The following is a 23,265-nucleotide window of genomic DNA, read 5'->3' as shown; positions in this document are numbered from 1 at the left end:
AGAAATCACCGGTATAAATAAACAATCCCAAGTGCCCAAACTAGCTCCGCCCTTCCCCTTTTGACGCAAGCGGCGGAAGTAAGGAAAATCAAGCGGCCGTTAAGCAGGCTTCCGGTCTGGCGTCGCAAAGAGACCGTAAATCGGAGAACCCTGTTTGGCCCCTCCCCCACGATGGGCGGTCCTGGAGAGTGACAGATACCAATCGCCAAGGACTCATCGGGCACTCACCCAATGGCTCTGGAGCTGGGCGGAGTCCTGCGGCACGAGGGTAGTCCCCACGCGGTGCGGGAAGTTTACTGCTGGGTGCGGGAAGTTTCCCTTTGGGTGCGGCGGCTTTGCACCAAGCCTTCGGCAGTTCTGTTGTGTGCCTTCAGTAATTCTCTAGAGGGGGTTCAGTAATTCTGTGGCTGGGGTTCAGCAATTCAGCCAAGGTGGGAAGAAGTTGTGCCGAGCACGTGGATCCCAAGTGCTTGAGCAAGACCTGGACTTGGAGTGATGGGACCAGCCCCTGCGGGAGCGCAACATCGGGGAGCTGCTGGGGAGTCGGAGGTGAGTGAGCCGCCTGGGAGGAGGGAATGTTCTACATGCCAGAGGGGGCAGAGCCTGACAGCTCGCCGACGAGCATTCCCCGCCGATGGCGGTCCCTTCTGGAGGATCCTTATTTCTCCATGTTCCCAGTCTGGGGCACCGAGACAGGTCCGGGGGATGGAACCTGGCGTTATTTGGATAGAAGCAGTAAAGCTTATTGAGCTCACTCCTTCGAGAGCTCTGCGACGTGGCTCATTTCCCCGACCAGGTTATTTTTCTTGTCATTGGATGGGATCTGACCTCTTGTGCCTAGTTCTGTGCTCGCCGCCGTAACGGAGGAGACATGGTGGTGCTTCTGGAGTCCTCTAGAAAGGCTCTCCCCGGTATAGGACCGTAGAGTAGAGGAGGGGACCACGGCTGTAGGGGAGAAGGTTTAGGATCCTGCAGACCAGGGTGTGCAGGGTGTGAAGCCTGCTGACAGAATAGGCATACTACCTGTGGAACCTTGACTTCCTTCAAGTGTACATTTTCTTCTGGCATTACTGAGGATTGGATGACTTACTGAGTATACTTTCCTGAGGCAGTAGGTTCTAGCTCTTACCAACACTGACCACTTAATGTATACTGATGTAATCTATAGTCAGGGATTGCTGGCAAGGGTAGAGCCTGGCAGGCTTTGGATAGAGCAAGAGTGGAGATGGCATTTGTAAATTCCCAGGACAAACCCAGCAGAAGAGGAAGATTCCTGATGCGTGGTACCTGGAAATACAAGGAGCTGAGACATTGCTTAGGTCAGAGCCCAGTCAACTACTACCCCTACCAACTCCAAGCCAAGCTCCATGCTTGTGCTGTCAAATAGACAGGAAGCCCTCAACTCAGGAGTTTTGTTTTTTTTTTTAATAAAAATGTTTTAATGTTTATTATTGAGACAGAGAGAAACAGAGCATGAGTGGGGGATAGGCAGAGAGAGAGAGGGAGACACAGAAACTGAAGGAGGCTCCAGGCTCCGAGCTGTCAGCACAGAGCCCCATGCGGGGCTCAAACCCACAAACCTTGGGATCATGACCTGAGCCACAGTCGGACACTTAACCAACGGAGCCACCCAGGCATCCCTGGGTTTTTAAGACTAGAGCTCAGTAATGTTCTTCTAAGTAATGATAATCCTGAGTTTTGCAGTCTGACTTCCATTCAAAAGAGCAGACAGGAGCCTGTGAAGCATTTACCCATGTCTTATCACGGCGTTTTAGGTAGTGGATGCTATACACCTTTGACCTCACACTGGCTTCTCTTCTCATTGGCCACAGATGATGGAACTACCTCTGGAAGACACATGCAAAGAAGGAAAGAAGGAGTCCTCTAAGAAGTGTACCTTCACTGGGTCTCCAGTGGAGGGTCTCCTGCAGCCGGTGAAGCTTAGCCAGGCAGAACTGTACAAGGAACCTACCAATGAGGAGCTGAATCGCCTTCGGGAGACTGAGAGTCTGTTCCACTCCAGCTTACTTCGTTTGCAGGTACTATTGGGTGGCTGGGGCTTGGGTTAGATGGTTGGGCTTGAAACCCTGAGGCTGAAGGACTCACTCCATCTCTTCTTACAGGTGGAGGAGCTACTAAAGGAAGTGAGGCTTCCAGAGAAGAAGAAGGAGCGGATCGATGCTTTCCTACGGGAGGTTCACCAGCGAATCCTGAAGGTGCCCTCAACTCCTAAGACAGAGGTGAGGCAAGTAGAGTGAAGAACTGGGAAGTCTGAGAGAGGTCCTCAGTGTAGGCCTCTGAAACAAGGCCTTACTCTTCTGCAGAGGGGTTGGGGTGCTAGGGAGCTCATTTTTACTGCCAGGAGGCTCAGCTGGAAGTTCAGTCAACCATGTGTTCATTCATTCAGCAAACACTTATGTTCTTTGCAGTAGTTGTGTTCTTAGGAGACATCAGTGAACAAAGCAGCCTACTTTCTAGTGTTGGGCTTATAGATAGTAGATAATAAACATGACAAGTAAACTGTGTGGCAATATTAGCAAATGGCAAGCAGTATGGAAAAAGGAGAAAGTAGTGCAAGGTAAGGAATATCAGGATGGGAGTAGGGTAGGGTAGTTGGGGTAGGCCTCATTGAAGTGACAGTGTGAAGATTTGGAGGAAAGTGAGTCAGCCATATAGATATCTAAGGGAGGAATAGTCAACACAAAGGTTCAAAGGCAGGTGTAAATCTGGTATGTTCCTTGGATTAAATGAGGGGAAAACAGAAGGAGATGAACTCAGAAATGCAATGGAGGAAGGAGGAATTTCACGCAGGGCCTTGTACACCGAAACAAGTACTTTGGCTCTTGCTCTAGGTGAAAAGAGGAACAACTGATGGGACTTTTTTTGGTACAACAGTGATGTGATCTAGTTGCAGTTTTTTTTTTTTGTTTGCTCCAGTATGTTTTATTTATTTCTAGGAGAGAGAGAGAGACAGACAGCGTGAGCAGGGGAGGGTCAGAGAGAGAGGGAGTGACAGACTCTGAAACAGGCTCCAGGCTCTGAGCTGGCAGTCAGCACAGAGCCCGACGCGGGGCTCGAACCCACGAACCGCGAGATCATGACCTAAGTGAAAGTCGGACGCTTAACCGACTAAGCCACCCAGGCGCCCCTCTAGTTGCAGTTTTTAAAAATTCACTCGGGGCACCTGGGTGGCTCAGTTGGCTAAGTGTCCAACTCTTGATTTAAGCTCAGGTCATGTTCCTAGGGTGGTGGGATGGAGCCCTGTGTCAGGCTCCATGTTGATCATGGAGCCTGCTTAAGATTTTTCTCTCTCTCTTTGCCCCTCTTCCCCACTCACACACTGTCTCTCTAAAAAAAGAAAAAAAAATCAACAAAACAAAAAGGCAGCCTTTGGGAGAAGGCTGCAGAATGGGAGGAGATATTTGCAAATGTCATATCTGATAAAGGGTTAGCATTCAAAATCTGTAAAGAACTTACTCAGACTCAACACCCAAAAAACAAGTAACCCAGTTAAGAAATGGACAGAAGATATAGATACCTTTCCAAAGAAGATATCCACATGGCTAACAGACACATGAAAGGATACTCAACATCACTCATTGTCAGGAAAATATAAATCAAAACCATGATGAGATATCACCTTATACTTGTCAGAATGGCTAAAATTAATTACACAAGAAACAAAAGGTGTTGGTGAAGATGTGGAGAAAGGGAAACCCTCTTGCACCATTGGTGGGGATGCAAACTGGTGCAGCCACTCTGGAGAACAGTGTGGAGGTTCTTCAAAAAACTAAAAACAGAGCTACCCTCCCATCCAGCAATTGCACTGTTAGGTGTTTACTCAAAGGATGAAAATACAGATTCAAAGGGGTACATGTACCCCAATGTTTATAGTAACATTATCAACAATAGTTAAACTATGGAGAGAGCCCAAATGTCCACTGAGTGGTGAATGGATAAAGAAAATGTGGTATACACATACAATGGGATATCACTCACCCATCGAAAAGAATGAAACCTTGCCATTTGCAACAATGTGGATGGAGTTAGAATGTAGTTTACTAAACAAGATAAGTCAGAGACAGATAAATACCATATGATTTCACTCATATATGGAATTTAAGAAATAAAACAAGTGTTGGGCACCTGGGTGGCTCAGTAGGGTAAGCGTCCAACTTCAGCTCAGGTCATGATCTCATGGTTTGTGATCTCATGGTTCGTGAGTTCGAGCCCCAGGTCATGCTCTCTGCGGGCGGCTCAGAGCCCAGAGCATGCTTCGGATTCCGTCTCTCTCTCTCTCTCTCTCTCTCTCCCTCCTCCTCCTCCTCCTCCGCTCATGCTCTGTCTCTCTCTGTCTTTCAAAAATAAGTAAAATGTTAAAAAGGTTTTTTTAAAGAAATAAAACACGTGAACGTATGAGAATGAGAGAGGGAGGGGAAGAGAAGGAAACAAGTCACAAGAAACCATGATAGAAAACAAGCTGAGGGTTGATGGAGAGATGTGGTTGGGGGGATGGGCCAGATGGGTGATGGGTATTAAGGAGGGCACTTATTGTGATGAGCACTGAGTGTTGTAAGTGATGGATCACTGAATTCTCCTGAAACCAATATTGCACTGTATTTTAACTAAAATTTAAATTAAACTGATAAATTTTTAAAAAAAATTTTAATGTTAATTTTGAGAGAAAGTGTGCGTGCAAGTGGGGGAGGGGCAGAGAGAGGAGACAGAATCCAAAGCAGGCTCCAGGCTCTAAGCTGTCAGCATAGAGCCCAATGCGGGGCTTGAACTCATGAACTGTGAGATCATGACCTGAGCCAAAGTCCAGGTGCTCCTCAAATGTGTTATGTTTAATTTGAGATGTCTGCTATACACCAAGGGGACGTGTCAGTGAGGCAATCAAATTAATACATATCATTGTCTCTGTCCCCACAGCTGACTGACCAGACCTGGCTCCCAGCTGGGGTTCGAGTACCCCTTCACCAAGTGCCCTACACTGTGAAGGGCTCTTTCTGCTTCCTGCCACCAGCCCAGGTCACTGTTGTGGGCAGCTACCTTCTGGGTACCTACATCCGGCCGGACATCAATGTGGACATGGCAGTCACCATGCCCAGGGTGAGGTCCAGAGTTTGGGGAATGGAGAGTCCTGCTACTTCACCACATACAAATTCCTGGGTCCCTCTTTCATTCCCACCTTTCGCCTGCCAGGGGATTGAAATCTGAACTCAAAATCAAAAGAGCAGACCACTGTTGTCTTCTTGAGGGCAGCTTAAGTGTGCCCTGGGGCCAGTTGCTGCCCTTTGGAACTTTGCCTTCATCATCTGAGATCTAGATATGGTGTTGCTAGCCCTGATTAGGCACTCTGGTCAGCAAAAATTCCTGAGGTTTCTAAACTGTGACTCACCTTGGTTTCAGCTTGGCCCCCAAGCTCTCTAACAAAAAGCATTAAATGCCTGGGCATCTCTCTCTTCTTCTGACGCTCTCCAGGAGATCCTACAGGACAAGGATGGCTTGAACCAGCGCTACTTCCGCAAGCGTGCTCTCTACCTGGCCCACTTAGCTCACCACCTGGGCCAAGACCCCCTCTTTGGCAGTGTTCGCTTCTCCTACACCAACGGCTGCCACCTGAAACCCTCGCTGCTACTTCGGCCGCATGGTGGGAGGCACATACTGGGCTGAAGGCACAGTATGGGGTGACATCCAGTGGGGGGAGGCGTGAGGCCTCAATCCAAGGTGAGAGGCTTGGGCCTCAGCTTTGAGGGGGAAGGTACAAGGACCTCAGATTCTGAGGTGGGAGGGCATGGCGCCCACAGGTAGGAGGAGGATGGTACAGAAGCCCACCTGGAAGGATCTCAGCAGCACTCCCTGTCTCCCCCAGGGAAGAATGAGCGCCTGGTCACCGTACGTCTGCATCCATGCCCTCCACCTGACTTCTTCCGCCCGTGCCGCCTGCTGCCATCTAAGAACAATGTGCGCTCTGCCTGGTACCGCGGGCAGAGTCTCCCAGGGGATGGTGAGCAGGCACTCGTGTCAAGGTGGAGCTGAAGGGAAGGATGTTGTGGAGATTTCTTATGTCTCGTGTCTTCCCCTCTCCCACAGGTAGCCCGGAGCCTCCCACTCCCCACTATAACACGTGGGTTCTGCAGGACATGACGCTCGACTCCCATGTGCAGCTGCTGTCAACTGTGCTGGGCTCGGCCTCGGGGCTGAAGGATGGTGTGGCCCTTCTGAAGGTCTGGCTGCGGCAGAGGGAACTGGACAAGGTGAGTTGGGAGTGACCCATCTTCCCTGCCTCACTGAGTGGCGGGCTGCCTGTGAACTTGGGCCTCTCTGTCTCCATCTCTTTTGCAGGGCCTGGGAGGGTTCAGTGGGTTCCTTGTCTCCATGCTGGTTGCCTTCCTTGTGTCCACACGCAAGATCCACACCACCATGAGTGGCTACCAGGTCCTGAGAAGCGTCTTGCAGTTTCTGGGTAAGGTGGCTAGACTCAGAAAGGCCAAGGGTTCTACCCATCCTGTGAGTCCTCTCATCCTATCAAGAGTCATTCAGTTTCTTACCATCAGACAGAAGAGCAGACTGAATCCTGGAGGCAGGAAGGAGGGAGAGTGTCATTAGGGCTGGGTCCCCAGGAAGGAGGATACCTTCTGACACACCCACCTTCTCTGGCTCACTTCAGCCACCACAGATTTGACAGTCAATGGGATCAGCTTATGTCTCAGCTCAGATCCCTCCTTGGTGAGTGGGGCAGGGCTGGGGCTGGGCAAGGAGGCCTGAAGGTAAGACCCCAGTCCTGACTGGCTTCTTTCTGTCCCTCCAAGCCGGCCCTGGCTGACTTCCACCAGGCCTTCTCTGTTGTCTTCCTGGACTCCTCAGGCTATCTCAACCTCTGTGCTGATGTCACTGCCTCTACTTACCACCAGGTACCAATGGTTTTGGGATTGGTACCAATGGGACTCCCCAGGTGTCCCAGTCCAGACTCTGTCCCTTCTACCACTACCAGCACCCCAGAAACTCGTCTCCAAAGAGCTTAGGTTAGGCATGTCTCTTGGTCTGAGCCCTCAGGTCACTGAAGGGAAGGGTATAGTGGTAATAAACTCACATGTGAGTTCCCTGCTTACCCTGTGTCCCCAGGTACAGCATGAGGCACGGCTGTCTATGGTATTGCTGGACAGCAGAGCTGATGACGGATTCCAATTTTTGCTGATGACTCCCAAACCCATGATCCGGGCTTTTGACCACATCTTGCAGTAAGTTTAGGGCTGACAGACTATGTCAGTGAGTCCTTTTTCCCAGGAGCTACAGTGGTGGGTCAGATCTTCCTTGTTTGGGGGAGGGAGTGGTACTTGGGATCAGCGGTACCTCATTCTGTCTCCTTGTCCCTCTAGTCTCCATCCACTGAGTCGCTTGCAGACAGCATGTCACCGGCTAAAGCTGTGGCCAGAGCTGCAGGATCTTGGTGGGGACTATGTTTCAGCTGCTTTGGGCTCACTAACCACCCTTCTGGAGCAGGGTCTCGGGTCTCGTCTTCACCTGCTGGCCCACTCTCGGCCCCCAGTCTTAGAGGTGAGGTACTGTGGGGTAGGGAGTTTGTGGGTTTAAGAAGGACTAGATCTAGGGTCCCAGGGGACACAACAGACACACCATCCCTGTAGCTAGATCTTTCTACCTAGTTGGAAACTAGGTTTCCAGGCCAAGCTGGGGCATTCTTGGCTTGAGCTCAGCCTTTTTACACCCTCTAGTGGGACATCAGCCAGGATCCACCGAAGCACAGAGACTCTGGGACCCTGACCCTGGGATTGCTCCTCCGGCCTGAGGGGCTGACCAGTGTCCTTGAGTTGGGTCCAGAAGCCAACCAGCCTGAGGTGAGGAACTCTGGAGTCTGGGGTGTGATTTGGCTCTGTCTTGGGAAGTCCAGGCTGTGCACTGGCAGGAGGGTGGATCATCCTCATGCCACCTGGATTGAGTCCCGTTGGGGATTTCTGATAGAGCCCGTCTTTGTTAATTCTTCCACCACCCATTGCCTTTCCTCAGGCTGCTGAATTCCGCCAGTTCTGGGGATCTCGCTCAGAGCTTCGGCGTTTCCAGGACGGAGCCATTCGGGAAGCTGTGGTCTGGGAGGCAGCCTCTATGGCCCAAAAGCGCCTTATTCCCCACCAGGTGGTCACCCATCTGTTGGCACTGTGAGTGTTAGCATCTGGATGCTGGGAAGCACCGGTGGGTTGGGAAGCCTTTTAGGAGAGTCTGGCCCAGGCTTTGGGCCGAGCAGGAAATGTCTAGCAGGTTACTCCATATTCCTCAGTGCCCACACTGAGTCTGCTCCCCTTTCCCAGCCATGCCGACATCCCAGATACCTGTGTCCACTATGTGGGGGGCCTTCTGGACGCATTGATCCAAAGCCCGAAAGAGGTAAGGGTCATGGGTCAGGGCTAAGGGTTAAGGCTAGGGGTTGCAGAGTAGTTTGTGTGGCTGGATTAGGTAGGGGGTGGAGAGCACGCCTCAGCCAGGCTGCATTTCCCATAGTGTCCAGCAGAGGGGGTGCTGCCTCTGCAGCAGCCTGAGCTGTGGCAAAAATCCTGGGTGGTAGTGGGGTTCTGTAGGGTCCTGGCCTCCTGACCATGTTCTTCCTCTCAGACCTCCAGCACAGGTGAGGAGGCCCTGGCGGCAGCAGTGCGTTGCTACGATGACCTCAGCCGCCTCCTGTGGGGGCTGGAAGGTCTCCCGCTGACTGTGTCTGCTGTGCAGGGAGCTCACCCAGTGCTGCGCTACACTGAGGTGAGGTGGAAGGGAGCAGGGAGCCTTTTCTGCTTAGTGATTCCTTGTCTGTGCCCTACTCCCCCAGTATTCCCGTTTTCCAACTCCTGACTATGTTCACTCCCTCAGTCCTGGGCCCCTGTCTCAGTCCTGCATCTTCCATAGGTGTTCCCACCAACCCCAGTCCGGCCAGCCTACTCCTTCTATGACCACTTGCGAGAGCGGGCCTCACTGTTGCCCCGACCTGACAAGCCCTGCCCAGCCTATGTGGAGCCCATGACTGGTGAGGATCCTCTTGGGAGGGGATGAGAGGAACCGTTCCCACTCCATGCTGTAATTTTGAAACCTCTTACCTTTCTTCCTAGTGATATGTCACCTGGAGGGCAGTGGTCAGTGGCCACAGGATGCTGAGGCCATACGCCGGGTCCGAGCTGCCTTCCAGCTGCGCCTGGCAGAGCTGCTGACACAACAGCACGGGCTGCAGTGTCGTGCCACAGCCGTGCACACTGACGTCCTCAAGGTTAGGCTGGTGTAGGGTAGAGATTCCCCAGAGAGGGAGGGGACAGGGGGTTAGGGTGCCCCGTGCTGACATGTGTCTCCCATCCCACACCCTCTTTGAACAGGATGGGTTTGTGTTCCGGATTCGTGTGGCCTATCAGCGCGAACCCCAGATCCTGAGGGAAATGCGGAGCCCCGAGGGGATGATCTCATTGAGGGACACACCTGCCTCCCTCCGCCTTGAGCGAGACACAAAGCATTTGCCCCTGCTCACCAGCGCCTTGCATGGGTATGGCCACCTGCACAGGTTCTTCTGTCTGTAGATCCTTGCCTGCTTCTGTTCTGTTTTCTGAGCCCCCTGTCTCTCTGGAAGGCCAGCTGGTGTAAACTCATGCCATGGTTTATGTATTTATTTTTGAGAGAAAGGGAGAGAGAATCCCAAGCAGGCTCTGTGCTATCAGCAGAGAACCCAATGTGGGACTCAGTATCACAGAACCATGAGATCAGATCATGATCTGAGCCGAAACCAAGAGCCAGGTGCTTAACTGACTGTGCCACCAAGGTGCCCCTGAAATGGGAATTTTATAGGACCAATCTGTTGGGGCATTAGCTAGGGGGATGTAAGATTCTGTACAGAGGGCAACTAGGGTAAAGGTTAATAGTGGTGGTGGAGTAGAAACAGTCTTCTTGGGCCCTCAGTGCCTGAGCCTCATTGCCACTACCCTCTTCCTCCCCACAGACTCCAGCAGCAGCACCCAGCCTTCTCAGGTGTGGCACGGCTGGCCAAGCGGTGGGTGCGCGCCCAGCTTCTGGGTGAGGGGCTCACTGACGAGAGCCTGGACCTGGTGGTTGCTGCTCTTTTCCTGCACCCTGAGCCCTTCACCCCTCCCAGGTGATTCCTTCCATCTTCTCTCTAGCCAGAAAGCTCCTCTTGGGGTCAGCTGTCATCCCTTAGGCTGTACCTTCAGTCCAAATGGGAGAGGGTAGCTGAAAAAAGTGACATAAGAGGTTCTAAGGCACCTCCTATCCCCATCCATGCCTTGGGGTCTAGACTGTCTAGGCTGTGGGCAAAGCCCTGGGATGTGTGGCTGGGCCCAGCCTCTGCTCACTCCCTTCTTCTCAGCTCCCCTCAGGTGGGCTTCCTTCGGTTCCTTTTGTTGATATCAACCTTTGATTGGAAGAACAACCCCCTTATTGTCAACCTCAACAATGAGCTCACTGGTAAGTGGTAGGACTGGGGTCAGACTCCAGAACAAACCTTTGTGGATTGCAGAGCCATAGGGCACACAAGGGTTTTCCATGTCAGTCTGTCGGGGGGGTGGGGGGGGTGTTTCTATGGCCTCCCCTTCCCAGGTATCTGTGTCTGACCCTGACCTGCCTTGAAGTAGGAAATTACTAGGAGGAAGAGGCCCAGTCAAGGTTTTAGGGGGCTCTAAGGCTATGGAGCCATGGCTTGCTCCTATGATGCTCAGAAACAGAATGGACTAGGGGTGGTAAACAAGCTACATGGTGGTGGCTGTGCAGGGGAGAGGAGAGTAGAAGGGGGACCTCGAACACCAAGTGAGAAGTCTTGTGGGGATCAGGGAAGGGCCCAGGTTAGAATAGATGTCCAGACTTCTTGGTGAGTGGGGGTTACGATTTCCAGTTGTAACATGAGGAGCTCTCGGTCCAAGCAGAGAGGAGGGTGTCAGCTTCCTAATTCCCCAGGTGTGTGGGAGCATAGGTTTGGAGGGGGTCAGGGGCAGGCCTCAGCTTGTGCCGGCCCGGAAACTAGAATGGGGTGCCAGGCAGTGGAAAATTCTGCCTTTGGACTGAGGCTGGGAGTTTAACGCCCCACCCAATTGAGGCAAACATGGTGTCCTTTTCATTGCCTTTGTCTCTTGTGGGGAGGGGCACTGGAAAATCCCTGTGATGGGCAGCTGCTGGGTGTACAGTAGGGTGGTAGAGCTGGGCAAAGGGGCAGACTGACCCAGGACCCCCTCTTGTTCACAGTGGAAGAGCAGGTGGAGATCCGCAGTGGCTTCCTGGCAACTCGGACACAACTCCCAGTCATGGTCATCCTTACCCCCCAGGATCGTAAAAACTCTATATGGACACAAGATGGACCATCACCCCAGGTTCAGTCCCATCCTTACCCCCAAATTTGTGGTCTTCTCCCTCAAGGAGAAAGCAGGCCCAGCATGAGCTAAGAAAGACCCGTGGTCAGGTTTGATCTCTTTGATTGTGCGTATCCCCTCAGATCCTACAGCAGCTTGTGGTCCTGACAGCCGAGGCCTTGCCTGTCCTAGAGAAGCAGCTAATGGATCCTCGAGGGCCTGGGGACATCAGGGTAAGCCCCTGACCAAGAGTGATTCGGGTTCTAGGGATTCTGCCCTTGCACATTGGGAATCTGGAGCTATAGGGGCACTCACACGATGCTCAGTCCCCTTGTTTGGCAAGACTGAATCCATAGAAGGCACTGACGCTGCCCACGGTCCTGGCAGTGATGGGACCTGCAGGAGGACCAGGGCCCTGGCTCTATCCAGGCCTCACACTTCCAGCCTGTGCTCCTCCTGACGGATCGAAGCTGACACCAGCTGGGGCTTGGTGTTCCTACCTTCAGATGAGCATTTGGGCCCCTAATGGAGGGTCAGACAAAAGGGAAGGAGGGAACCAAGGTGGGCACGTGGAAGGCTTTGTGGTCCAGCCCCCAACTCCCAGTGGGCACTGCCATCCTTCAGACAGTGTTCCGGCCACCCTTGGATATGTATGATGTGCTGATCCGCCTGTGTCCCCGCCACATCCCCCGGCACCGCCAAGCCGTGGACTCACCTGCTGCCTCCTTCTGCCGTGGCCTGCTCAGTGAGCCAGGGCCCTCGTCCCTGATGCCTGTGCTGGGCTACGATCCTCCTCAGCTTTATCTGGCACAGCTCAGGGTAGGTCCTAAAAGGATGACTAAACCTGGGGAGGGGGCTCCTGGGTGAAGTCACCGTGGAGGTGACTCTCAGGTGTGTCTACGTGTAATGTTATCTATGTCCTGCTCTTTCCTAGGAGGCCTTTGGGGACTTGGCCCTTTTTTTCTATGACCAGCATGGTGGAGAGGTGATTGCTGTTCTCTGGAAGCCCACCAGCTTCCAGCGCCAGCCCTTCAAGGTATGCTGGCTGATGATAAGTGTGTGTTCCTGAGTGTGTACATGTGGTCCCATGTGGGCATGCATGTCTGTATGCGGCACGCTCCCTGCCCGACCGTGGGTCAGGTGTGAAGCATGTGTCTTGTGTGTCCGTCTCTACCACTGCTGTTGCTCCCCACCCCCACCCCAGCTTGGTGTCTCTAGATGTGCCTCTGTGACACTTCAGTCCACATTTCTCTGGTTCCCCTAGGCATCCAACACAAAGGGGCACATGGTGGTGTCACAAGGTGGGGAGCTGGTGATGGTGCCCAATGTAGAAGCGATCCTGGAGGACTTTGCCATCCTGGGTGAAGGCCTAGTACAGGCTGTGGAGGCCCGAAGTGAGAGGTGGACTGTGTGATCTCCAGCCCTAGGAGCGGGCTGTAGGTGTACAGCAGGACTTCAGACCTCTAGAGCAAGATGCCAATGGCATGACCTCCACCCTTGTTGCATACGGATCCTCCATGGAGTACCTGCTGGCCTGAACACACGGAGATGTTCCCCAAGAAAAGCCCTGCCCCAGTTTTCTGTCTGATGCCTCAGCATCAGGGCAGGGGCCTGGTACTCTACAGAGTCCCCTGGGCCTATCTGATCTTCCAGAAGAGGAAGGCGAGCCAGCTCAGCGAATTGAATGAACCCAGGAGATCCATCCAACTGTCAGCCTTAGTCTGGGCTTTTTTTCCCCTTTTCTTCTAGATGTTTCCAGAAGGTGGAGAGGAGGACATGTGCCCAAGGCTGAGGCTCTCTCCCCTTCCCATTGCCGGAATGTGTGCCTATACCTTAGTATGCATTTCAGAGCAGTGTCAGGCGTTTAAATGGGGCCCAGAGAAGGTGTGGCACTTCTTGAGGGTCACAGAATATCAGCACTGAGCAGTAGGGAGGGGGCCCTGTGTGTATGAATAGAGCCCACTGGAGAGAGACAGTGCTCTCCCGTGTGGGTGCTGTTGCTTCCCGGGGTGCACCATGGGAAAGCACAGAGGACAGCAGGGGCTGGATGTGTGAAGGGGTGAGGGGGACGGGTGATCCCCTAGTCCGGGAGAGCTGCAGAAAGCACAGTGTTGCCCTGGATGCTCAGTGTCTGAGCCCCGAGCTCCATGCATCTGCTAATTCATGTCACACGCTGCTCCCGCTGCATCCCTGCAGTAGGGGTGCAGGGAGAACAAACCCCAAACCCTGCTCTCTGGGAGCTCTCAGTGCCAGGGCGGGGGGTGGTGCTGCCTCCTTTCAGTGCAGTCCACACCCCATTGCAGCAGCCTCTCCCTTCTCCATCACCCCTAATCCTGGCTGTTTTTCCAGACTCAGCTCGAATAATGCTTCCTCCTCCAACCCTTCCCTTGCCCCCAGCCTGAGGTGCTCTTTCTCTCATCTGAAACATGAGACCAATTACCGTCTGTTCAGTTTACTTCATAGTTGCATACAGGGCGTGAACTCTTCTGTTGTTTTAAAGTCTGATTTAAAATTAAATCACTTAATTTCCCCATGTTCCTGGCTTTTCTGCTGTTTTCACATAGTTTTAACCTCGTCTCCTTTAAGAAAATTTTTTTTAACGTTTATTCATTTTTGAGAGACAGAGAGCAAGCAGGGAGGGGAAGACAGAGATAAGGAGACAGAGAATCTGAAGCAGGCTCCAGGCTCTGAGCTGTCAGCACAGAGCCCAACGTGGGGCTCGAACCCACGAACTGTGAGATCATGACCTGAGCCGCAGTCAGACACTCAACCAACTGAGCTACCCAGGTGGCGCCCCCCCTGTCTCCTAGATGTTAGCTCTCTGGGGGCAGGTAACATGTTTGAACAGATTTCTTGGCACCTTCGCGGTACCTAGGACAGTGCTCAAGGAGGACACAGGTGTGTGCAGAAGGGGCGCCTAGGCCAGGCAGACGGAGGGCAAGAAGGCCCACCAGAAGGCTTCAAGGAAAAGAGAATCATTTGTAATCTCCGCCTAGAATGGGTGGGGTGGTGACAATGAGTTGCACCCTGAGAGTTAAGATGCAGCTGACATTTTGAGTGCCTGGTAAATGCTGGCCACTCCGTTATTTTACATATCTTATGTGCAGGAATGTGATCATGTAAGAATACCAGCCCCATGAAGTATGCACTTTCAGTTATCCTCATTTTCTGAAAGGCTTAGCAGCAGGCGTGGGTCTGTTTGTGGAGGGATTGATGCCTGGCTATCAGGCTTCATCCTCAAGATGATAAGCCACATATGGGAACCCTGATTTCCAATTTTGTCCCAATTCTGTTAGTCTTTGTGAACCTATACCAGTCCCTACCTGTCACTCTCATGAGATTAGACATTGGCATGATGTGGAGAATACATTGTTGGGCTGTGTGGGCTTTGCTCTTGATCATGAACTTCAGGCATAAGCGTGTTTAGGGAAAGAAATGCAGTTCCAGCCCTCATGGACCCTGGGTCTGTGGTGTTTCCTGGTTCCTCTTCACTTATTTTCTCTACAGTCCTTCTGTGGGCTCTGGCGAGGGATGATGCTGGCCTGTTTCAAACCATCCTGTTTCTATCCATGGGTCAGCTTCAGTGCTGTAGCTTTTGGCCTTTTCACAAATCCTGTTCTAGATTATCCCAGTGCAGGAGGGAACAGAGTCTGCCCCCAGGTAAAACTGCAGCAGGTGGCTCCAAGAGGGGCAGACACCAGTTCCCACTTGGAAAATGAGCCCTGGCCCTGCTACCTCCCCATGTTTCCCTGGGCAAATCACTTCCCTTGCTGGGCTCAGCCTTCCCACCTGTAAAATGGGCATGGTGATGGCTTTGTCAGGGGCACAATGAGGCAAGGGAAGAGGGTAGAGAACTCAAACCCAAGGAGCTGCACCATCCTTTCTGCACTCCCTGCTCAGCCCCATGGAGAAAGCTTCCCCCTGGAAGCCCAGGCACCATCTCAACTTACCAGCTCTAACATGTTTCCTCGATCTCTAGGAAGTAGGTGAAGAGGCTGGTGTGGTCTAAGGTGGTCTAAGGTGATCTAAGGTGACCTTGGGGGGGATGGGTGGTGGCATGAGGAGCTGGAATTTCACTGAAAGGGAAGGAAAGAAGACTAGAAGGAACTTCTGTGTGAGCAAGGCTGTGCAGGATGTAGGTTACACATCCCCATGGGTATGTCTGCCTCTGGGCTTCTGCATTTAACTGTGCAGGTGGACATGATGGTAGGTCTGATGTATAGTGTGATTTGTTTGCTCTATGTGTTGGGGGGTCATGGACATGCCTGTATGCACTAGTATGTGTGCAGGATTTTGCCTCCAGCTCTGAGTTTCTGTAAAAGGGGAACTCTTTTTGAAGAATAGGCCAGGAGAAAGAAAGCTCTCAGATAAAGAAGCAAAAACTCTGGAGTTGTGGTTTAGTCAGTTAAGCATCTTGCTTTGGCTCAGGTCATGATCTCACAGTTCATGAGTTCAAGCCCTGCGTCAGGCTCTGTGCTGACAGTTCAGAGCCTGGAGCCTGCATTGGATTCTGTGTCTCCTTCTCTCTCTGCCCCTCCCTGGCTTGCGTACTCTCTCTCTCTCAAAAATAAATACACATTAAAAAAAAAAAAGAGAGAGAGACAAAAGCTCTGGATTTTTTCTGCAGCTTTTAAACAAGAAGAAGCCCCTTCTTCTTGGGGCTTCGGTTTCCCCAGTTCTGTCAGACTTTCTAAGCCTCTCTGTGTGGTTCCATTTAGCGAATTATCAAAATGTTTTCTCTTCTGACTGTGGTATCACCATCTCCTCTAAATTGGAATATTTTCAGCTGAAGACCCTATTTTCCTCTGCCCAGCACCTTACTTTGGAGAAAAAGAGTAAGACCTCAAAGCCTAGGAGTCCTTGCAGCAGGTTACATTCAATGAAGTCCTGAGGGCTGCTCGGATTTGGGCTAGTCCAGGTGCCCCCACCCCAATAAACAAACATACATATAACCCCTCCAACATCCGGTACTTGCTTTGTGAGTCATAGATTAATCCAGCGATTAAGGGGAGGGGAAGCCTGGGGCACGTGAGTCACCCCTACCCTACTCAGGAATAGGTCAGCCCGCCTGCCCATCCCTCTGCTGCAGAGAGAGAGGGGAGGGTGTGTGTGGGGGAACAGGACTCTTACACTGCCCAGGGCACTAATGGGGACCAGGGTGTTCCAAACCCAGAGGGAGACTCATTTCCCTTTCCCACTTCAGCTTCTGAAAGCAGGATGGGGAGGAGAATTTTTCTGGTTTGCACCAGAAAAGTAAAGGTGTAGGAACTTGTCCAGGGTCACACAGGAAGCTAAGGGTAGAGATCCGGAGAATCTAGGCATCCTGGCTCCAAGACCTTGCTGCTGAGCTGGGGCTTTCCCGCAGCCAAGGGCTGGGGTGAAGAGGAATAAAGTAATGGAGAGCTGAGCTCTAGATCTGTGCAATGGGGGCAGAGAGTGCAAAGCCTGGCCCCTTGCCCTGTCCCGGGCCACCTGCCAGCCCTGTTCCTCTCCCTCCACCCAGGGCAGCTGAATGAAGCTGTTGTCAGCAAGACATAAAGGAGATATAAGACATAAAGCAGAGTCAAGGAAAGGGGAGGGTTGAGAGTGTGCACACTCTTGTACACCTTAGCTCGTGCCTGAAATCTCTGTCTCTCTAACTGGGAGCTCCTCAAGAGCAGGCCCCAGCTCTCCCCTACTGTCCCAGACTGGAAACCTCCACAGGATAGGCCTGGGGTCTTCTAAGGACTGACGAGGCCCAGATTGGGCCCTGACCTAAGGAATAAGGAGGCCCTGAGATCCAGCCCCCTGTCCCACTTGACGACCAGGGGTTTGGATGAAAAAGATAGATATATGGGGGGAAGGGGAAATAGGACAGATGTTGTTTGAATGTATAAATTTACAATGAGTAGTAGATAAGCCCTAGGGATCAAATGCCCAGCATAATCAACAAACTTGCTGAGAGACTAGAACTTAATTATTCCAACCATTAAAAAAAAGGAGGGGACACTTATGTGATGTGATGGAGGTCTATTGCCACGGTGGCAATTTATATGTAATATAAAAGTAATAAATGTAATATATAATTGTAATAAATATATTACATTTTTTAAATGTATATATAAATGTAATAAAGTATATAAATGTAATAAAATTACACAATGTTATATGTCAAATACATTCCAATTTGAAGGAAAAATGATAGGTATGACATCTTACCTTTCTCTAATCTGCCCCCACAACATCCCCACCTCCGTCTCCCAATTAGTGGGGTCTCTCTGGAGCCCAGTTCCCACCCATCCCAGGTCTAGCGATCCTCAGGAAGTCATACCTGAAGTCTGACTGCAGAACCTCCTGCTCTAGCTTGTCCCCTCCCCTAGATCCATCCCCTTGTGACACCTCTCCCCTGGGGCAGACAGCTGGTGGCTGCCCTGTAATTAGCACCCAGACTGGGCTGGGATGAGGGGAGAGACTGGGGTTCACAAATGCCCATGGCCTTTCTGGAACACCAGATGCAGAGCCTCCTTCCACCTCCTGTCCCCCATTCCACCCCCTTCAGACCACAGGCCTCTCAGAGACTGGTTGTCCTGGGCTCCATCTCAGGTTCAAGTTCCTGTCAACCCAATTTGGCTCACCTCCAATTTCAGCTTCTTGACGACCTGCCCTACTCATTCTGCCTCCTAAATTCCCAATTCGAACTCTCCTCACTCCCTATAGCCATTGCATCTGGCCTCTTTCCCTCCTCTGTGGCTTCCTTCCAGACCTCCTGGTCTCAGCCTCTCTCCTCCAACACATCCTCCACTTAGCAGCTGGAGGGATCCTTTCAATGCCTTCCATTAAGTGGCAAATGGAGACCATACCACTTCCCTGCTTAAAACCTTCAGGTTTCCCATTAGCTTCTGTTCTTAGCAGCAGAACATTTGTCAATCAGATCATTTGTCAATTGTAATTTTGTTCAGAACCCTGACATAACATGGTTAAAATACTGTGGTTGAAACAGGAGGTGGGACCAGGGCTCTCTGCCTCCTCGCCTTCCCTCTTCCCATTTCCAGGTGCCACAGTCCCCATGAGGCCATCCTCAGAGCCCTGGGGATTGAAGAAGCACAGCTTGAATATCTCTGGCCCCTCAGTAAGGTTCAGGCCCTTAGTATAGAACCCAAGGCCCTTCTGTGCTACCAGTGTCCCTCGCTGGCTTCACTACAGGTGCTCTCATCATGTACCAGGCAAACAGCCGTACCTCCCTTGGCCTGGCCTAGCGGACTCTCACCTGGAAGACTCTACAAAATCCCCAGCCAAATGTTTTCTCCTCCAGGAAGCCGTCTGGTTGCCTCAGTCCCCCAAATTCTCTATGCTCCCTTCCTGGCTGCAGAGGCCAGGCAAATGCTAGGCCCTAATTCAGGCCCCCCAGGAAGATCATGAGCTTTTCTTCCTCCTCGATCTCTGGTCCTGACCCCTCATCCTCTGAGGCAATCATCCTGGTTCCAGAACCCTTCCTGCTAGTGAAGAGAGATAGGAAAACAGAAAGGCCAGGGACTCTAGGGATTGATCCCTGAGGTGTGAACCAGAGCTCTCCAGATACCCTAGGCCTGTTTGCAGTGATAGCCTGGTCTGTGTCAGCTCCATGTCACTAACTCCTCTCCCCCTTAGCTGGCACGGGGCAGGGCCAAACATCCAGCCAGTTAGTCCCCAGACTCCTCAACAGATCCCCATCCTCTATCTCTGGCTTTTGTAAACACTGGACCCAGACCCCCAGCCAGGCCCACACACTGGACCCAGACCCCCAGCCAGGCCCACACAGGGACACACACAGATAGGCACACAGAGCCACTAATGGATACACACATGCATGCATGAACCCCATAGTTGTCCCCCTGTACACACAGACCTCCATGACACATGCACACACAGAGCCAAGAACTCATGTGGATGCACATGGATATTTACATAAGAGGAAATGTGGCTCTGATTAAGGAGGCAGCTTCTAGAATGAGTCCTTCTTTCTATGTTGACTGTGTGATCAAGATTTAAAGCCTGAAACACCCACAATCTTGCTTGATTCTTACAGAGGCCCTGGGTTGGGGGGGTAGGACAACTTCATCTGAAACTTCCAGGTGACTGATGAAGAAACTAAGACTCAAGGGCTGGGTGAAGAAAGCTGGCTAGGTTACCTGACTGGTCAGTGGCCAAGCCAGGCTTGGAGCTAAGATTCTGGTCTGTGAGAGGCCTCTGCCCTGTTGGCCTAGCCCCTCTGACTCGACCCTTCCTCAGCAAGGGTCTAGGTCTCTGCCCCATGTCTCTGCCTCTGCAACTCTCTGCTGTCCTCAAAGGGTGCCAAGGCAGCTCAGAGACACCAGAAGGTGAATCCAAAGTCCCCAAGATATGGATCTAAAGGTGGATTTTCTCAGAGTCCAGCTGGACATGTGGCTGGAGGTGCCCAAGGGGGTAGTTTGTGTTCATGGGCTCTCTGCCATCTCGTCTGGAGACAGGAGGTGACTGTTAGCGCAGTAGGAGGAGATGCTTGCCCGCCCCCCAGTCTGGGGACGCTCATAATAGGATGATTCATCTCTACTCTCTACTCCCAATTCCAGTCCAGAGCCAGCCCCCAACTCTTGAGGCCTAGGAGCAGGAATAGTGTCCAGCATTAGCCTAAGAGTGGAGCACATTCTAGAAGGGACTCAGGTGGTGTGAAGAGACTCAGTGGGTTCCTGTGTCTGGCTCCCTGCTCTTCCTGTGCCTTGGACCTGAGGCTCTCAGGTCCTGTGGCCTCTCTACCCTTCTCCCTCACCTCTCCTCCTTATCCTCATGAGGTCTGAATCCCAGCTCAACACTTAGTGGCTGAGACCTCAGCAGATGACTTCTTTCTAAATGTCAGTTTTGTCATCTGTGAAAGGGAAAAAATACACCCACTTTTGGGGGTTGTTTTGCAAATGGAAGTGCTCTCTAAACTTGAAAATGTCTGTGTGTCTGCTTTGGTCTGCCCCTCCACCACCCTGTTCCAAAGCTCTGGAAGAGATTAGGGGGTTTGAAGAGGCTGGGGAGACTGTAGCATGATTTGAGTTCTAATGTCTACACTCTTTTCCACCTCACTTGCTAACAGCAAGGCCCACGTGTCTTCTGATGGTTCACGCTGCTCCTATTCAAGCAAAAAGAGTTTGGGGGGCAGGAAATGAAGGGTGTGCCACCACCTCTCCTTCAGGGCCCCAGCCAGCCCCTCTGGTCCAGCAGGCTGGGACTTGCATCTGTAGCCCTTCCCTTGCCTGAGAACCCACTCCTCCAGCTCTGACCTCAAGGAATCACAGCCTCCCACGAGGTGGATGGGCTGTCAAGGCCCCTTCCTGGGTTTAGCCCTCCCGCCCAGGTGAGACAGACCTTGCTCAAGATGCCCTGGGAGGAGGTGATGCCTCCTCATCTGCATCCTCCCAGAGCTCCCAGGTGGGCTGGCTTCTAGCCTGCACTTGGCACTAGTTTTCCTTCTCAAAGCACAGGAGGGAGCCCAGAGGGCTATAGGTAAGCCCTATGACTCAGAGTTGGCCTTACGAAGTTCAATCACTTCTCTCTGAAGCCATGCTTCCTTCTGTCTTTGGCTCCAGGGGGCGCCATTGACATTGACTACAATGAGAAGAGACAGTGAGGTCCTGCTTCTTGCCCCCCAAACTCAGGCCATCCTGGAAATTCAGGACAAAATCCCCAGGCCCAGACCCCTCTTAGTTCCAGATGAGGGCTGGCAGGAATAAAGGATCCTTGGAAGGCACTGTATCCTCCCCCTCTCTTCCAGGCCCACTAAGAAGCATGAAGCTCTACCCATACCATACTTTCTCTGCTCCGACCTAAATCCATCCCATTGTGCATGTGCAGGTACATGTATGAACATGTGTGTCCACACTAGTTATAGATAGAAATGAGTTTGGTGGGAGTATTTGGTGCAGCACATGTGAACACCTATGTAAGCTTAGTGCAAATGCATGTGTGGCGAGGGGCCTTGCACGTGCCTGCTGGTGGCAGAGCTTCCCTGTTTTCCTCCTGTGCTCTGGTTTCCAGGCCAGGCTTGTCTTCTGGAAGCCCCAGGGTGGGGCACAGTCAGGATGGGGTGTTATGGGCTGGGGTTCCCTACTTTCTTTCAGTGTTGAGGAGCTCTTTGCCAATTCCTGTCCAGTGGAATTTGGAATTTGGAGCCCCATCTAAGGCACTGAGGGGCGGAGAAGCACATCATGTGGTGGGGAGAAGAAAGGGCAACATGGTAGAGGGAGTTTCCCCATTTCCACAGTCTGGGGTCTGGCACCAGGAGTCTAGGATTCCGTCTTGAGTCACAGACTGGCAGTGGAGCCATGGGTAGATACTTGGTGATGGCCTCCTGATTCACCATGGGGCCTCCCAGCCCGTTGGGGCCAGAGGAGTAGGGTGCTTCTTCCTGGGCCAAGGGCGATGGGAGACCTCATGTGTGGGTTACACACGTTTGAGCCCCTGGCTAGGCTCCCATGTGAAGGGGATACCGTGAGCATGTGAACAGAGCTGAGTGTTTATAGGTGAGCATGGCTGCCAGCCTCAGAGTGTGTGTGTGTATGTGCAAGAGTGTGTAAATTTATCCAGGTGTGTTGCTAAGTCCTATCTCTCTGGGCATGACTCATCTCTGGTGCCCTCATTTCTCAAAGCCGTTCTTCAAGGGATAAGTCCCCTGGGCCCTTAGACCACCCGGATTAAGAGCCTCAGGAAAATGTGGTCTCCCCAGGCAACGCTGCTATAGTGACTGGAGTGCGGTCATATTTGCTTCCAGTCCTGTGGAAGTGGAATCCCAGCCACCACTCCTCAGTTTCCCAATTTTTTAAAAAGAATTTTTGTGAGGGGGGCGCTTGGGTGGCTCAGTTGGTTAAGCGTCCGACTTTTGGGTTTGGCTCAGGTCATGGTCTCAAGGTTGGTGGGATGGAGTCTCCCTTCAGGCTCCATGTGCTGACAGTACTACGGAGACTGACTGTGATTTTATTCATAAAATAAAATAATAAAATTAAAAAATAAATGCAATATGAGGAGCAAAGTTGCCTCATACCCCACCTCAGATGGGGCTGACAATCTTCACAGTTTAGCCACCTTAACCTCCTAAAGGGTCAGACTCTCCCCTGGCTGGGATCAGTCAGAATGGGAGAAGAGAGAGTCAAAAACAGCAAGGTAGGACTCACCCTGCTGGCAAGCATGTGGCATATGGCATGTCAGGACAACTGCAGCTCAGCCTCTGGAGCCATGTGCAAAACACACGCAGGTACACGTGTGGCAAACTCAGTTAACCCAGCCATGTTCAACAGATATGTGCATGGCCATGAGAAATGTCCAGAAGGTGCAAGCTGGTACCCAGGACAGATGTCACATGTGGACACAGCTGTGGACAGAGCTGATCACGACATGCAACATGTGATACATATTCAGCACAAGGAACAACAAGCCTGTGAACTCTGGCTGGAACTCGGCATATGTTCTGTGAGTGCACGCGGGTCTGGACTATGAGAGGGTCGCTTCTCCTTTGGGACCCACAGCCTCCTCCCTCCAGCCCCCCGACTGAGGACATAATGATGGGTCGAGCCATCCCGTAGAGCTGGATGGGGCCAGTCCCTTCCTTTCTGACAAGTCTCTCTCACCCCCACCATCGCGTGGATGACGGCAGGGCTCCCTGTGAGTGGGGCAAGGAGGACTCCATTGACGCTTCATTCTCCCCAGCCATGCCCCACGCATGCCTGTACCCGACCTTTGACTTTCAGACCCCTACCCCAATCCCCTTTCAGCCCCGAACACACACACCTCCTCCCCTAACTGCCCTCCCGGCGCGAACCCCACCCCTAAAGCTCCTGCCAGCCCGCCACCTTCCTCCTCTGCTTCCCCCAGCCCAATGTCCCCAGCAGGCTCCCCAGGCACGCGGCGGGGGGTGGCCGCCCGCACCTCGGGCGGGTTCGGGGCTTGG

General features: G+C 52.3%; 2 protein-coding genes across 3 annotated transcripts in view; both read left to right on the top strand.

Moving 5' to 3' along the window:
* Positions 1–280: 280 nt before the first annotated feature.
* NOL6 (nucleolar protein 6) lies at positions 281–13,875 on the top strand. Its single transcript, XM_077761878.1, has 26 exons — positions 281–549; positions 1,833–2,039; positions 2,124–2,240; positions 4,933–5,112; positions 5,485–5,653; positions 5,876–6,010; positions 6,097–6,260; positions 6,349–6,469; positions 6,674–6,732; positions 6,816–6,917; positions 7,129–7,244; positions 7,383–7,560; positions 7,737–7,859; positions 8,029–8,177; positions 8,328–8,403; positions 8,629–8,769; positions 8,914–9,031; positions 9,114–9,268; positions 9,372–9,535; positions 9,986–10,138; positions 10,370–10,467; positions 11,239–11,363; positions 11,486–11,575; positions 11,967–12,161; positions 12,277–12,378; positions 12,607–13,875. The coding sequence occupies exons 1-26, from the start codon at positions 496–498 to the stop codon at positions 12,754–12,756; spliced, it is 3,441 nt and encodes a 1,146-aa protein (XP_077618004.1). The 5' UTR covers positions 281–495; the 3' UTR covers positions 12,757–13,875.
* Positions 13,876–22,621: 8,746 nt separating this feature from the next.
* AQP3 (aquaporin 3 (Gill blood group)) overlaps positions 22,622–23,265 on the top strand; it is a 6,827-nt gene continuing 6,183 nt past the window's right edge. For both annotated transcript variants that reach the window (XM_077761832.1, XM_077761831.1), the window contains exon 1: positions 22,622–22,787. In XM_077761832.1, the coding sequence (XP_077617958.1) occupies positions 22,671–22,787 (117 nt within the window). In that variant the 5' untranslated portion in view covers positions 22,622–22,670. The remainder of the gene's footprint in view (positions 22,788–23,265) is intronic.

The sequence above is a fragment of the Crocuta crocuta genome, unplaced genomic scaffold, assembly GCF_008692635.1.
Source record: "Crocuta crocuta isolate KB4526 unplaced genomic scaffold, BGI_CrCroc_1.0 scaffold204, whole genome shotgun sequence".
In the NCBI taxonomy this organism is placed as follows: Eukaryota; Metazoa; Chordata; class Mammalia; order Carnivora; family Hyaenidae; genus Crocuta; species Crocuta crocuta.
The sequence above is the reverse complement of the archived record's forward strand: the minus strand, read 5'-3'. Positions and strand labels throughout refer to the sequence as shown.